The sequence below is a fragment of the Ochlerotatus camptorhynchus genome, unplaced genomic scaffold (genome assembly GCF_037179485.1).
Source record: "Ochlerotatus camptorhynchus isolate MF236.1 unplaced genomic scaffold, CSIRO-AGI_Acam_v1.1 ptg000538l, whole genome shotgun sequence".
NCBI lineage: Eukaryota > Metazoa > Arthropoda > Insecta > Diptera > Culicidae > Ochlerotatus > Ochlerotatus camptorhynchus.
The window spans coordinates 357,992-375,593 of NW_027041021.1; the positions used below are offsets into that span (position 1 = coordinate 357,992).

The 17,602-nt window shown below is 40.5% G+C and overlaps 1 protein-coding gene across 1 annotated transcript in view; it reads right to left on the minus strand.

Annotated features, from left to right (window-relative positions):
* Positions 1-374: 374 nt before the first annotated feature.
* The window catches only part of LOC135713121 (SCY1-like protein 2), a 79,930-nt gene continuing 62,702 nt past the window's right edge, over positions 375-17,602 (minus strand). The window contains exons 5-6 of the mRNA XM_065236233.1: positions 1,856-2,237; positions 375-1,786 (exon numbers count right to left, since the gene is read on the minus strand). Coding sequence (XP_065092305.1) covers positions 1,444-1,786; positions 1,856-2,237 — 725 coding nt within the window. The 3' untranslated portion in view covers positions 375-1,443. The remainder of the gene's footprint in view (positions 1,787-1,855; positions 2,238-17,602) is intronic.

Below are 17,602 nucleotides of genomic sequence, written 5' to 3' on the forward strand. Positions count from 1 at the left end.
ACAGGTATAAAAATGAAACTACAATGTGTTGAATCGGAACCTACCTAACTAATAAAAACCAAAGATTTAAGTAAACTAAAGGAGAAAAATCTATACAACTCCATGCCAGATACCAAATTAATTAAGTTGGGGTTAGATTTTGATAAGTTCTTTAGTGGGAATGACACTGATGAAGACTGCACATTGTAGTCGAAATACGTATCTGTCATGGATACCAAATGAATTAAGTGGAATTAAATGGGAGATAACCTTTTTTGCTGTTTTATTTTAATTACTCAAAGTGTTACGTCTGTTTGTTTGTGATCACACAGTTGAAAAAGTATATCAGTTTTTATTAGACATACGATAACATTATAGTCAGTAGGTATTCTTTAAATAGGATTAAATGTTGTTATGTGCTGCTTTAAAACAGAGCTAGTAATAAAATGTATTCCTTCTTAAAGCATATCACTGTAAAAGTAATAAGATAAGTTACAGCTGCACAGTTGCGATTGACTGTTTTTTTTGTGTTTTCTACAATGAATTTACTATAATGTTTCACTTCTACTTACAATGAAATCACTGGAGGGCTCGCAATCTGCAATACCTACATCTTAAATAGATTTTTAGATGCAAATTTTGTTTTATATCTAGGTAGATAATTCGTTTCTTCTTCTTCTTCGCATTTCAAACTGACTGAGAGTTTTCGATGCCTGTATCATTTTTACATTGGTATTATTGTGTGGCAAGTCCAATAATACTTTTATGCCCAGGGAAGTCGACAAATTTTCCAACCCGAAAAATTCCTACACCGGACCGGGAATTGAACCCAGCCACCTCCAGCATGGTTTTGCTTTGTAGCTGCGCCTTTACCTACTGAGCTAAGGGAGGCCCCTTACGTTTTATTTCATACGTTTCTACGTTTTATTTCAGACTTGGGATCATTTGACATATTTTAGTTGGTTCGGCGATCTACGCATTGATTCGTAAAAACATTTTATTATATCCTCCTGCAAATGTCCTCGACTGAACTGTGGTTATAACGGACAAGGTAAGAACTGGGGATGCTCTACATTGAAGGATGAGACTTTCCTGAAGGTGATACATAATATACCTACGTACAGAGAAATGAACGTTCAACAAACAATACTTAGTTGGATGACATATTGACACGAATGGAATGTATTATACTCGAACGACTCTATCAGTTAAATGGTCCTAATCAACTAAAAGTACTGCAATTTAACGTAAGGTCACCATTCACCGCTCACTGCAAACATACATACAATTACAACAAATACCAACAATATATCTACTATTAATACCAGTAGTATCATTGATCATAATTTGCTACAATATGCAAGTTATGAGAAAAATGATAAAAACAATTATACAGTGAGCGGTCGGTGAAGGGAGACTACGTGAGCGGTGGATGGTGACCTTACGGTACCACGTTTACATCAATTATTTCAAAAATTCAAGTATGTCTTCTTTCGTCAATATATTACTGGATTGACTAGAACCAGTGCAATTGCTCCGAGAGGTGCTCATGGGCTGTAGAAGTGGGGTTTTTGATGGAATATTATTGTTAAAATTGTTGCCATTCGTAGGTGGTAGAAGTGCTTGGAAGTGATCAAACGACTGACTTCCATTCATGTATGCCTTGGTTGGATTGTAATGAGCATTGGTTCGCTGCTGTTGCCACATCGGCATCTTCTGGAATGTGGATGGTGGCACAAATTGAGCTGACGGGGTGGGTAACGAAAATGACGGATTGATAGGCCCCAATGCATTCATCTTCGAGGTACTGCAAGGCAAAAGAAAAGTGCTTCGATAAAAATGTGCCTTCTAAAATTTTAAAATGTTAAAACGTTACCTGTTTTCCAACGGTTTCATCTCGCTCAGCGTCGGTGGCCTAGATGGAGGTTTTTCAATTTTGGATTTGTCGACGAAATCTTTGGTGATTATATCAATTGGATTGTCGTCTGAACTTAAACTTTCTGTCTTCGATGATGCCAAAATGTTGTACTGCAATGTACTGCTGTCCGAGCCCCCTGTGTTCAGTTGTTCAAGTTTTCTCATGTGTTCTGCCTGTACTTTGCTAGATAGCTCGGTTACGAATGCCATAATTACATTGTACTGTTGTGACGTTAAACCATGCTCAATCGACAAGGGCCATAGGAAAGGTAGAACCTTGTTAGCAGCAAACTCCTTTGGAATTCCTAGCATTTCATGGTTTGCAGCTACCTTATATATTCCTTAAAAAAATATGGATTGAAAATCTATTTAGTTCTCAAGAAGTGTATCCTTAAGTTACGTCTAGATTTTTTTGAGGGTTAATTTATATGAACTGTTGACTGACGAGGAAACTGAAGGAATTGATTTGATAAAAGAATAACTTAACGCACATGGTTTAATGAACAACTTAAAAGAAACTTTATTGAACATCTTTCTCTTCCGGTAGTACAGTAAAAAATTATTTTTTTTAGAGAGGGTCTAGTATAAGAGAGGAGCGGATTCAAAATAAACTGCCTTGGCAACCTATGCCTGGGTGGTTTCTAGCTACACTGCCAATACAATCAAGATAGGCGCTGCTAGATTGGCTCTGGCTTTGACAGTTCGTTTGGTCAAAACCAGCCAGTCCGCTTCTCTCTTATACTAGACCCTCTCTAAAATGCATCAGTCTACGAAATGGCTGATGTCGGTCGCTGCACGCATCGTAGTAGGCTGCGTCAAACGTGAAAAAGATCGATGGGGCACACACTTACTACCAACACTCCTCCTCAGTGTGAGCCGCAGAACTACGAAACAACAAGCAATCCCATCATCTCAGCAAAACGACGAAGCTTTTGAGGTCCTAGAGGTTTTGTAAGAATATCGGCTGCCATAGATTTCGTTGGGCAGTACTTCAACTGAATCGTTCCTTGGTTGCAGAGATTCTGAACGAACTTTTCTCGTGTATTCACGTGCTTGAACCGACGAGATGACCGCTCCGACTTCACGAAAGCTATACAGCTTTCGTTATCCTCAAACATAATCGTTGGCTGGTTCTGCTTTTCTCCAAGATTGCGGAAGAGTGATCTGAGCCAGATGATCTCTTGACAAGATTCGCTTCATGCAACGTATTCAGCCTCCATTGAAGACAACGTGACTGATGATTGCTTTCTACTGGTTGATTGATCGAGGCTCGGTAGGAAATCCCCTGAACATTTCAAAAGAATCTCCCGAAAAATCTCCCTCCGATGCACTGTCGTAACTGGACATTTGCAGAAGGTTGCCATCTGCCTCTTGTTCCGGATCGATCACGTCATCCTAGAAATTTTCTTACCTCTCTCCTTGCTTCTTACGGTTATCCAGTGTTACCTCGATATCGACCCTATCACTTCAGTATCACTTCACGGTGAAAACGAAGTGAAGGCCCTTATTACCGATGTCACTTCACGGTGAAGTGGCAACTTATCACTCACGGTGAAGTGATTCGCATTTGATTGCACGGCAATCACTTCACCGTGAGTGACAACTAGTCACTTCACTTCGTTTTCACCGTGAAGTAACACCCGTAATAAGGGTCACTCACCGTGAAATGATTGCCGTGTAAATCAAAAGGGAATCACTTCACCGTGAGTGATTAGTTGTCACTTCACTGTGAAGTGACATCGGTAATAAGGGTCATCGGCTTCTCTTGGTTGCATCCTCTCTCGCATACTCTCGTGATACTCATAATAAGAGCCGTGATTGTCGTCCGTGTCCACAAAACGATACGCCTTCCTGTCCTCCGCGTAGCCTACGAACATGCACCCAAGCAGTCGAACCAAACACCCGCATATGGTTGAATTTAGGCTGTCGTCCATGCCACAACTCGAAGGGAGTGTTGTATTCCATTGTAGCAGACGGAAGACGGTTACAGATGTAGCATGCAGTCATCACCACCTCACGCCAGAACTTCTTCTCCATTTTTGCTTCGGACAATAGGCAACGTGTTATTTCCATCAACGTACGGCTAGCTCTCTCCGACTTGCCGTTCTGCTGTGGACTGTACGGCGCTGTTTGCTGAAGTGTGATTCCATTCTCCAGTAGGAACACTGGAAGCTCGTGCTCGAATATTCGCCTCCACTACCGTTAGCAAAACTTTCGGATTTATGCCGAACAGGTTCTGCACCAAGCTGACATAATGACGAATCTTTTCAAAAGCTTCAGATTTTGCCTTCAGCAAACCGTGTATTTACTGTAGTCATTTATCATCGTCATGACGTAGACGTTACCACTCGGAGTAGCGACCTCCATAGCACCACAAAGGTCGGAGTGCACCACATCAAGAATTTTGTGTGACTTTGATTGCGATTTTGGAAATGGCGCCCTGGCCAACTTCCCCTCACAGCACACAACGCATACCGATCGTATACGGCAGTCGGTTACCTTCAAGTTCGTTCCCATTTCTTCGCTCAAAATTCGCTTCACTGAATCCGGGTGCTGGTGACCTAGACGCCGATGCCAAAGATGCTGGCACAAGTCTGAATGTCCCACCACTGACAAAACCGAACCACATGCTTGATACAGTACAAACCGCCTTTTCGTTCACCAGTGATTACCACCTTGCCATCCTTTGATATCTGACATCTGCCGGAGTTAAAGCTCACCAGAAAACCTTCATCGACGATCCGACTCACGGATAAGAGGTTTCCAGTCAAGCCAGGAACAAACAGGACATTTTTAATGCATATGATTTTCGATTCACCGCTTTCTGCCATCACAGTCAGCTTGCAGGAGCCCATACTTTTAGCTGAAATTTGGTTTCCATCCATCAGACGCTTTCGCTAGAATCAACCAACGCACTCAGTAAATCCACTCGACCTGTCATACGCTTCGTGCATCCGGAATCCAAGATCCACTTATCGCTTCCAGACTCTTCTGCATTAGTACTGTAACAGTTTTCTTCAAGGCTCGTCATTGAAAAACACACTTCGAAGTCTTCTTCTTCTTTTTTCACTGACACTTTCGCCTTCTGCGACTTCTCCTGGGAGAACTTCTGCTTTTCTTGCGGTTCCTTGTTCGCTTTGGGACAATCTCTTCTAAAATGCCCTTCTTGCTTGCAATAATGACACATTTTATTCTTCATCTTATCGTCACTGCGGGTCGACACTTTCAACACCTTGTCCAACGTATTATTTTCGCACCTCCGTCTCCACTCGTCAGCTTGCCCTTTACATACTCTAGCTTGAGCTCTTCGACGGGACGGCTTTTCAGTGCCGTAATCAGTGCGTTGTAAAACAGCAAAAAAGGTTATCTTCCACAAAATGGCTGATGTCGGTCGCTGCACGCATCGTAGTTGGCTGCATCAGCGAAGCTGTCAAACGTGAAAAAGATCGATGGGACACCTAGGGGAGTCTCACTTTTAGAATGACCATTGAATCTCGCATTGAATATGCATTTAATTTAAATCACATGCATTTAATTTCCATCGTTTGCATCAACCATTCAGTGGGATGTGAACATCAAAACAAAGCATGCGCTTTTCTGGTGATACCTATACATACATACATGCATCGAGCCGAAGATAAACAAACACAACATGAAAAGAAAACTCGGAGTAGAGAATTCACGAAAATCTCCCTGCAAGTTTCTCCGGCAGCAAAGAAAATCTCCAACGAAATCGTGCAGAAACTTCCTCAGGAATTTCTACTACTAACATTAAAATCACGTAAAACCTGCTCCGCCGAGAACCGGAATCATGCGGAAGCTCCTCCACCTAAAAAACCCGAGAAAATACCGTACAGATTTCCTGAAACTTCCGTTGGCAGCACTGAAAATCACCACCGAAACTCCAACGAATCTGGATCATCCACTGGCAGAATCAGAAACCTCAATCAAAATTGTGCAGAACCTCCTCCACTAAGAACGCGTGAAAACTCCGTTAAAATTTCCTTAAACCTCCGCTGGCAGTATCATAAATCTCCACCGAAACCGAATTGGACCTCATCCACCAACATCGCAAGAAAACGCCATCGAAATTTGGCATCTTTTAATGTGCCATACTTTATGTAATTGTAATTTATTTATTTGACAACATCAACAGACTCAATGTGGCCCCAATGTAATGTATGTAGTAAAACGTAATCCTGGTGGATGAACCCCTATATCAGGACTAGACAAAGTTCCTAGAACCTTCGTTGGCAGTCTTCGAAATCATGCAGAACCTCCTCCACCTAGAAGGCTAGAAAAATCCGTTTGAACTTCCAGAAACTCCCACTGGCAGCTTCCAAAATCACCGAAATCACGCAGAACATCGTCTATCGTTCCGAAGTTCCGTGGAACTTCCGTCTGCAGCATCCAATATTTTCACTGTTATCGTGCAGAACTTCATTCACCGATAATGCGTGGAAACTTCGTCGAAAGTCTCTGGGAACCTCCGTTGGCAGCATATGGATTTTCGAAGGTGTTTTCATTTGTTCTCGCGTTTTCGGTTTTCATTTGTTCTTCGCGATTTCTAATGCTGCCACGGGAAATTTCGACGGATTTTTTTCCGCGTTCTTGGTCGATGAACTTCTGGAATAATTTTCTCAAGCCAGGAGTGTGTATTTGAGCGAAACCGAAGCGAACAACAAAACAGAACAAAACCCTTCATGTATACATGCATGTATTGGTACAAGGTGTGACTTAAAGCTACACAGAGCAAAAAATGCACTGAGAAAATGCATTTAATTTTTTTTTGACGTACACGCAAAGAATAAATCACATATCCAATGGAAAATATTCATTAGAATTTCACATAACTTTCATGTGATATCATAATTGGGAATTGCACCACAAAATCAAATGAACCTTATATGTCAAATAAAATTTAAGTGATTTATCATATAGAACTAATGTATGACATGAATGTAATGTGAAATTCATATCCCAAGTAACATTGCAGGTTTTATCGCGGTTTTATAGCATTCTACAAGTCTAAATCATGGTCTACAGAACCCTCATAAAACCAAAATTGTTACTTGGGATAGATAGCATTGGTCTTGTTAATGGAAAAATATTATGTACATTCCCAATAGAAACTACATGAAAACTTTTTTCTGTGTAGGACTACGTCTGTGATGTCTATATGGGGGTACACTTTGTGAAAACTGAAAATTGAACATGTTATGAAATTATGAAAGATTTTGAACGTTAATAACTCAGCTGCCCGTGAACCAATTTCAATAATTTTATCACCAATCGATCAGGACTACGCTTACGCATGCTTTTGACTGTTTGTGTTCAACTAGAAACTATTGAAAAAGTAGTAAATGTCAAGCATTGTCCAAAAGCGTCGAAATAATTAACAAATCCACCAATTACGTACATGCATATGCTGCTTCCCCAGCACAGTCGTCAGAGAGTAGGTAGTAAGTAGACGACACAAGTCGAAGTGGCATTCGTCTCCGATCCTCGGGCACGTGAGAATAGGGAGGATAGATTTGCGTAATATTTTGCACACTCATCGCCATATTCAGAACCACACGCTCCCAACGACCACACAAAATGCTCTCCAGAGTTGTAATCTTATAACCAAACTTGGAAACAAGGGATACACTCAAAAAATATATCACATATGTAATGCATGAAATCCATGTGAATTTTACATAGTTTTCCAAAAAAAGTTGACGACAACCTAAAGAAATCGTTGATGGACTTTCTCGTTTAGTTTTTTCCTGGAAATTTTTGTTAAATAAGCTAGAATTAAATAAACAAGGTTTTTTTTTTCCCATACATTTTTTAACCGCTTTACTGCCAATCCCCAGAGAGCCAAAACATTCAAATTTGAAAGAGAAAATTCACTCTCACGATCTCAATATCTCAACATGCCATGTATTTTGATGACTGTAACATTTGGTGGGGGAGGGAGGATTAACATTTGAAGTCCCTCCCATTTTGCATATTCTGCATAAAAAATACATAAAAATTCCCTCCCTTTTACCATATTCTCGAGGGGGGGCGACACATCTAAATCTCAAGTTTAGATGCTCAACAAATCTCACACTAGCGAATCAATCTTCGAACAATCTTCTTTCATTTGTCGCATCTACTTGCATCGCTCATCAAGTTTTTGCAAGAAATCTTCAAAATCGTCATCAATCTTCTTTCTATCTACTCAGCGTGCGCGCAGGCAGCTAGGGGAAACGCTCCTATAGTTGCGGTACGTTAGAAGCGTTAGGTTCCTATAGTTGTGTATGGAGTCTTCGATGATGCCAAAATGTTGTACTGCAATGTACTGCTGTCCGAGCCCCCTGTGTTCAGTTGTTCAAGTTTTCTCATGTGTTCTGCCTGTACTTTGCTAGATAGCTCGGTTACGAATGCCATAATTACATTGTACTGTTGTGACGTTAAACCATGCTCAATCGACAAGGGCCATAGGAAAGGTAGAACCTTGTTAGCAGCAAACTCCTTTGGAATTCCTAGCATTTCATGGTTTGCAGCTACCTTATATATTCCTTAAAAAAATATGGATTGAAAATCTATTTAGTTCTCAAGAAGTGTATCCTTAAGTTACGTCTAGATTTTTTTGAGGGTTAATTTATATGAACTGTTGACTGACGAGGAAACTGAAGGAATTGATTTGATAAAAGAATAACTTAACGCACATGGTTTAATGAACAACTTAAAAGAAACTTTATTGAACATCTTTCTCTTCCGGTAGTACAGTAAAAAATTATTTTTTTTAGAGAGGGTCTAGTATAAGAGAGGAGCGGATTCAAAATAAACTGCCTTGGCAACCTATGCCTGGGTGGTTTCTAGCTACACTGCCAATACAATCAAGATAGGCGCTGCTAGATTGGCTCTGGCTTTGACAGTTCGTTTGGTCAAAACCAGCCAGTCCGCTTCTCTCTTATACTAGACCCTCTCTAAAATGCATCAGTCTACGAAATGGCTGATGTCGGTCGCTGCACGCATCGTAGTAGGCTGCGTCAAACGTGAAAAAGATCGATGGGGCACACACTTACTACCAACACTCCTCCTCAGTGTGAGCCGCAGAACTACGAAACAACAAGCAATCCCATCATCTCAGCAAAACGACGAAGCTTTTGAGGTCCTAGAGGTTTTGTAAGAATATCGGCTGCCATAGATTTCGTTGGGCAGTACTTCAACTGAATCGTTCCTTGGTTGCAGAGATTCTGAACGAACTTTTCTCGTGTATTCACGTGCTTGAACCGACGAGATGACCGCTCCGACTTCACGAAAGCTATACAGCTTTCGTTATCCTCAAACATAATCGTTGGCTGGTTCTGCTTTTCTCCAAGATTGCGGAAGAGTGATCTGAGCCAGATGATCTCTTGACAAGATTCGCTTCATGCAACGTATTCAGCCTCCATTGAAGACAACGTGACTGATGATTGCTTTCTACTGGTTGATTGATCGAGGCTCGGTAGGAAATCCCCTGAACATTTCAAAAGAATCTCCCGAAAAATCTCCCTCCGATGCACTGTCGTAACTGGACATTTGCAGAAGGTTGCCATCTGCCTCTTGTTCCGGATCGATCACGTCATCCTAGAAATTTTCTTACCTCTCTCCTTGCTTCTTACGGTTATCCAGTGTTACCTCGATATCGACCCTATCACTTCAGTATCACTTCACGGTGAAAACGAAGTGAAGGCCCTTATTACCGATGTCACTTCACGGTGAAGTGGCAACTTATCACTCACGGTGAAGTGATTCGCATTTGATTGCACGGCAATCACTTCACCGTGAGTGACAACTAGTCACTTCACTTCGTTTTCACCGTGAAGTAACACCCGTAATAAGGGTCACTCACCGTGAAATGATTGCCGTGTAAATCAAAAGGGAATCACTTCACCGTGAGTGATTAGTTGTCACTTCACTGTGAAGTGACATCGGTAATAAGGGTCATCGGCTTCTCTTGGTTGCATCCTCTCTCGCATACTCTCGTGATACTCATAATAAGAGCCGTGATTGTCGTCCGTGTCCACAAAACGATACGCCTTCCTGTCCTCCGCGTAGCCTACGAACATGCACCCAAGCAGTCGAACCAAACACCCGCATATGGTTGAATTTAGGCTGTCGTCCATGCCACAACTCGAAGGGAGTGTTGTATTCCATTGTAGCAGACGGAAGACGGTTACAGATGTAGCATGCAGTCATCACCACCTCACGCCAGAACTTCTTCTCCATTTTTGCTTCGGACAATAGGCAACGTGTTATTTCCATCAACGTACGGCTAGCTCTCTCCGACTTGCCGTTCTGCTGTGGACTGTACGGCGCTGTTTGCTGAAGTGTGATTCCATTCTCCAGTAGGAACACTGGAAGCTCGTGCTCGAATATTCGCCTCCACTACCGTTAGCAAAACTTTCGGATTTATGCCGAACAGGTTCTGCACCAAGCTGACATAATGACGAATCTTTTCAAAAGCTTCAGATTTTGCCTTCAGCAAACCGTGTATTTACTGTAGTCATTTATCATCGTCATGACGTAGACGTTACCACTCGGAGTAGCGACCTCCATAGCACCACAAAGGTCGGAGTGCACCACATCAAGAATTTTGTGTGACTTTGATTGCGATTTTGGAAATGGCGCCCTGGCCAACTTCCCCTCACAGCACACAACGCATACCGATCGTATACGGCAGTCGGTTACCTTCAAGTTCGTTCCCATTTCTTCGCTCAAAATTCGCTTCACTGAATCCGGGTGCTGGTGACCTAGACGCCGATGCCAAAGATGCTGGCACAAGTCTGAATGTCCCACCACTGACAAAACCGAACCACATGCTTGATACAGTACAAACCGCCTTTTCGTTCACCAGTGATTACCACCTTGCCATCCTTTGATATCTGACATCTGCCGGAGTTAAAGCTCACCAGAAAACCTTCATCGACGATCCGACTCACGGATAAGAGGTTTCCAGTCAAGCCAGGAACAAACAGGACATTTTTAATGCATATGATTTTCGATTCACCGCTTTCTGCCATCACAGTCAGCTTGCAGGAGCCCATACTTTTAGCTGAAATTTGGTTTCCATCCATCAGACGCTTTCGCTAGAATCAACCAACGCACTCAGTAAATCCACTCGACCTGTCATACGCTTCGTGCATCCGGAATCCAAGATCCACTTATCGCTTCCAGACTCTTCTGCATTAGTACTGTAACAGTTTTCTTCAAGGCTCGTCATTGAAAAACACACTTCGAAGTCTTCTTCTTCTTTTTTCACTGACACTTTCGCCTTCTGCGACTTCTCCTGGGAGAACTTCTGCTTTTCTTGCGGTTCCTTGTTCGCTTTGGGACAATCTCTTCTAAAATGCCCTTCTTGCTTGCAATAATGACACATTTTATTCTTCATCTTATCGTCACTGCGGGTCGACACTTTCAACACCTTGTCCAACGTATTATTTTCGCACCTCCGTCTCCACTCGTCAGCTTGCCCTTTACATACTCTAGCTTGAGCTCTTCGACGGGACGGCTTTTCAGTGCCGTAATCAGTGCGTTGTAAAACAGCAAAAAAGGTTATCTTCCACAAAATGGCTGATGTCGGTCGCTGCACGCATCGTAGTTGGCTGCATCAGCGAAGCTGTCAAACGTGAAAAAGATCGATGGGACACCTAGGGGAGTCTCACTTTTAGAATGACCATTGAATCTCGCATTGAATATGCATTTAATTTAAATCACATGCATTTAATTTCCATCGTTTGCATCAACCATTCAGTGGGATGTGAACATCAAAACAAAGCATGCGCTTTTCTGGTGATACCTATACATACATACATGCATCGAGCCGAAGATAAACAAACACAACATGAAAAGAAAACTCGGAGTAGAGAATTCACGAAAATCTCCCTGCAAGTTTCTCCGGCAGCAAAGAAAATCTCCAACGAAATCGTGCAGAAACTTCCTCAGGAATTTCTACTACTAACATTAAAATCACGTAAAACCTGCTCCGCCGAGAACCGGAATCATGCGGAAGCTCCTCCACCTAAAAAACCCGAGAAAATACCGTACAGATTTCCTGAAACTTCCGTTGGCAGCACTGAAAATCACCACCGAAACTCCAACGAATCTGGATCATCCACTGGCAGAATCAGAAACCTCAATCAAAATTGTGCAGAACCTCCTCCACTAAGAACGCGTGAAAACTCCGTTAAAATTTCCTTAAACCTCCGCTGGCAGTATCATAAATCTCCACCGAAACCGAATTGGACCTCATCCACCAACATCGCAAGAAAACGCCATCGAAATTTGGCATCTTTTAATGTGCCATACTTTATGTAATTGTAATTTATTTATTTGACAACATCAACAGACTCAATGTGGCCCCAATGTAATGTATGTAGTAAAACGTAATCCTGGTGGATGAACCCCTATATCAGGACTAGACAAAGTTCCTAGAACCTTCGTTGGCAGTCTTCGAAATCATGCAGAACCTCCTCCACCTAGAAGGCTAGAAAAATCCGTTTGAACTTCCAGAAACTCCCACTGGCAGCTTCCAAAATCACCGAAATCACGCAGAACATCGTCTATCGTTCCGAAGTTCCGTGGAACTTCCGTCTGCAGCATCCAATATTTTCACTGTTATCGTGCAGAACTTCATTCACCGATAATGCGTGGAAACTTCGTCGAAAGTCTCTGGGAACCTCCGTTGGCAGCATATGGATTTTCGAAGGTGTTTTCATTTGTTCTCGCGTTTTCGGTTTTCATTTGTTCTTCGCGATTTCTAATGCTGCCACGGGAAATTTCGACGGATTTTTTTCCGCGTTCTTGGTCGATGAACTTCTGGAATAATTTTCTCAAGCCAGGAGTGTGTATTTGAGCGAAACCGAAGCGAACAACAAAACAGAACAAAACCCTTCATGTATACATGCATGTATTGGTACAAGGTGTGACTTAAAGCTACACAGAGCAAAAAATGCACTGAGAAAATGCATTTAATTTTTTTTTGACGTACACGCAAAGAATAAATCACATATCCAATGGAAAATATTCATTAGAATTTCACATAACTTTCATGTGATATCATAATTGGGAATTGCACCACAAAATCAAATGAACCTTATATGTCAAATAAAATTTAAGTGATTTATCATATAGAACTAATGTATGACATGAATGTAATGTGAAATTCATATCCCAAGTAACATTGCAGGTTTTATCGCGGTTTTATAGCATTCTACAAGTCTAAATCATGGTCTACAGAACCCTCATAAAACCAAAATTGTTACTTGGGATAGATAGCATTGGTCTTGTTAATGGAAAAATATTATGTACATTCCCAATAGAAACTACATGAAAACTTTTTTCTGTGTAGGACTACGTCTGTGATGTCTATATGGGGGTACACTTTGTGAAAACTGAAAATTGAACATGTTATGAAATTATGAAAGATTTTGAACGTTAATAACTCAGCTGCCCGTGAACCAATTTCAATAATTTTATCACCAATCGATCAGGACTACGCTTACGCATGCTTTTGACTGTTTGTGTTCAACTAGAAACTATTGAAAAAGTAGTAAATGTCAAGCATTGTCCAAAAGCGTCGAAATAATTAACAAATCCACCAATTACGTACATGCATATGCTGCTTCCCCAGCACAGTCGTCAGAGAGTAGGTAGTAAGTAGACGACACAAGTCGAAGTGGCATTCGTCTCCGATCCTCGGGCACGTGAGAATAGGGAGGATAGATTTGCGTAATATTTTGCACACTCATCGCCATATTCAGAACCACACGCTCCCAACGACCACACAAAATGCTCTCCAGAGTTGTAATCTTATAACCAAACTTGGAAACAAGGGATACACTCAAAAAATATATCACATATGTAATGCATGAAATCCATGTGAATTTTACATAGTTTTCCAAAAAAAGTTGACGACAACCTAAAGAAATCGTTGATGGACTTTCTCGTTTAGTTTTTTCCTGGAAATTTTTGTTAAATAAGCTAGAATTAAATAAACAAGGTTTTTTTTTTCCCATACATTTTTTAACCGCTTTACTGCCAATCCCCAGAGAGCCAAAACATTCAAATTTGAAAGAGAAAATTCACTCTCACGATCTCAATATCTCAACATGCCATGTATTTTGATGACTGTAACATTTGGTGGGGGAGGGAGGATTAACATTTGAAGTCCCTCCCATTTTGCATATTCTGCATAAAAAATACATAAAAATTCCCTCCCTTTTACCATATTCTCGAGGGGGGGCGACACATCTAAATCTCAAGTTTAGATGCTCAACAAATCTCACACTAGCGAATCAATCTTCGAACAATCTTCTTTCATTTGTCGCATCTACTTGCATCGCTCATCAAGTTTTTGCAAGAAATCTTCAAAATCGTCATCAATCTTCTTTCTATCTACTCAGCGTGCGCGCAGGCAGCTAGGGGAAACGCTCCTATAGTTGCGGTACGTTAGAAGCGTTAGGTTCCTATAGTTGTGTATGGAGTCTCCATACACAACTATAGGAACCTAACGCTTCTAACGTACCGCAACTATAGGAGCGTTTACCCTACAGCAAAACACAATCTTTTTTGCATCGTAGATAGAGTCGTCCCCCTCGCATATTCTGCAAGAAAATACTATTTAACAAAAAATTCTAGGAAAAAACTGAACGATAATGAATGATTTATTTTGACTTATTTTCACCATAATATGCATCCAAAGCGTCCCATCCACTTTTCCAAATTTCTAACTTACTATCAATGGAACAGTACCATCAATGAGAAAAAATAGCCTTGACTTAATGGTGAAAACTATTTTTGTAGTTCTTTAAAAATCTACTTTAATTCTTTTCTTAAATGATCTTGGTGGCCCTGAAAAGGGCCGTTTTGTTACTTGGTTGTTGGTGATAATTATGCGTAGACGACATCCATGGCCGTGACTGTCTGCGCTTGGCGTGTTCAGTGACGGCATCACGGATCACATTTTCTCGGCACACCTTCAGCACACCTCGGGCTTCCTCGTACATCAGACCGGAGATGAGCTTGACACCACCACGTCGAGCCAGACTACGAATGGCAGGCCCTGGATGTTATCACGCAGAACCTTTCGATGACACTTGGCGACTCCTTTACCAAATCCTTGCCACCCTTGCCACAACCAGTCATGCCTCCTGGTTGTTTGCCGTTGAACGGGTGAATCGCAACTAATGCGAACTGTGTATAGCCTGCACTTTTTTAGATCTGATTCAATTCTCAGATCATTTTGAAAAAAAGTATCTTTGGATGCATATTATGTGTTATATAATACCCCAATTTCGGGGTATTAAAGAAAATCCGAGATTTTCAACAAGTACGCAGCCAAAACAAAATCGGGCTCTCTCTGCTATCACACACACACATACACAACAAATGTCGTTTGCATAAAAAAGAACAGGACTAACAATTATTTTTAACTGTTTAAGGCTCTGAACCATTTGGCGATTTTTTTTTAACTTTTGGTTAAAATATGACAGATGGAAAGTTATCGATTAACCCTGCTATTCGAGCATGGTTATTTCTGACAGAAAAGAAGTTAAATTTTGACGACCATGGCTCGAAAACCGGTCGATCGACAGCACGGGGATTTTCGAACATAAGAAATAACTTTCGAAATGTCACTTTTAACCACGAGTTAAATTTAACTCGGCAAATAGTTCACAGCCTAAAAGGTCCTATCTAAATTGATCGATTCTCTCCATCGACTTTCTCTTTAAATCGTGGCCGTGTTAAGATATTTCCGGATATATTCAACTAACACTTCAGTGGAAGAAGCAAAAATCTAGCTTTTAAAACGACAAAGACTACAGGAAACGTTTTTGCAGCCAGGTTATTTAAGAAAGAGAGATTCGATGAAGAGAATCGATAAATGTAGATTTGTTTATTTGAAAATTGATGCTAGAATTGTCCGCTAACGACATCCGTACCCGGCACCTGAATCCAATCGCCCTTTCAGCGGGCAGGACTCTTCAGGTTTGTCCAAAAAAACCACAGTCAAACCAGCGGCTTCATCTGCAGTAACCAGCGCGGACAATTGACCCCTTTGTCAACCAGTTTTGGCGTGACTTTCTACCAGCGATTTCATTATAAAACGCACAAATGATGGCTACTTTTCTCGTGGTTCTAGAAGAAAAAATCTCAAAATAATGTTTTATTTCAAAGTTCAAGTGATAGTAAACGTCATTTTAACTGCTCGAATGAAGTAGTTAATTAGATTGTGCTACATGTCCCCGAATGTCGTTTCCCCGAATGTCGTTTCCCCGAATGTCACTTCCCCGAACACCATTTCCCCCGAACGCCATTTCCCCGAATGCCGTTCCCCCGAATACCATATCCCCGAAAAAAAAGTTAGGAAATTTTCAACACTTTTCATGGCAATTTTCTTACTATATTTTGAGCATAGTGAGCAGATTGCAAGCCAGATTAAATTTCAAACCATGCAAATGGAAGGTTTATGAGATTAACCCAACTACCAATTAATTTGCTTCGAGTAGCTAGAAACCCATTGCCAAAGCACAGGATGCTCACTATGCCCCTCTTTCCCCTATGTTAATGTATTGAACCGTTAAACGCGTTTTCATTTTTATATATAGAATAATAATCCAAAACCAGTATGCTTGTTTTCAGTTCATTTATTATTCATCATTATTTGATTTGTTTCTTGGAACGCCGTTGAGATATTCATACATTTTATTATTTATTTTGTGTTGAATATTTTCCTGTTGATGGTACTGATGCAAACCTTGTATTTCTTTTGGAGATTTCGCCTTCTTTTATTTACGAGCAGTTCTTTCGAGAACTTTGGAAAAACCTGTGAGATCGATGGTTTGACAAAATGGTAAAATATTTTTATTCCTACTTTTTTACATAAGCAGTTCTTTCGGGAAATTTAGCAAAACTTGTTTCGGAAATTATTGCAACCAAATTTCAACAGGTGACAGTAATAAACAGAAGTTATGGCGATTTGTTTTGTACGCAGAAAACCAGAAATTTTTTATTTTATTAAATTTTTCTTGGCCCTTTCTAAAAAAATGTGGTGGCTTATATTATGGCGCAACACCACTACAAAATATTTTTTTTTTTTTCGTTTCGCCTCCACAAACGATAATTTAATAAAAATGTTGAAATCTGCATACATTATTTTGCGGTTTAACTTTTCGTCCATAGAAAGTGGCGCTATGCTGTCAGTAGTTGTGAGTGTAAAACTCACAGCATTCCTCGATTCATTTGTCAAATCATATATCTCACATATTTTTGCCAAATTCCTCGATTTGAATTTATAAAAGAAAAAAATCTCGTAAAACTATGTTATCCATTTTTAAATCCATCGACCTCACATATTGTCTAAGTTCTCGGAAGAACTGCTCGTTTATAAAAGAAGGAAAATTTTTCTCAAAATACATTACCAATTTGTCAAACCGTCAATCTCACAAGTTTTGATAAAGTTTTCGAAAAAAACATTTATAAAAGGAGGAAAAAATATGGCCTACGACTGAAAATCTCCTAAAAAAAATTAAAAAGAAGGGAAAATCTCCTAAAAATATTTTAGCAATCTGTCAAATCATCGATATTAGTTTTGCCAAAGTTCTCGAAAGAACTGCTCATGTATAAAAGGAGGGAAAATCTCCTAAAAATATATTACCAATTTTTACACTTCCACTTCTGGTACTGCCGC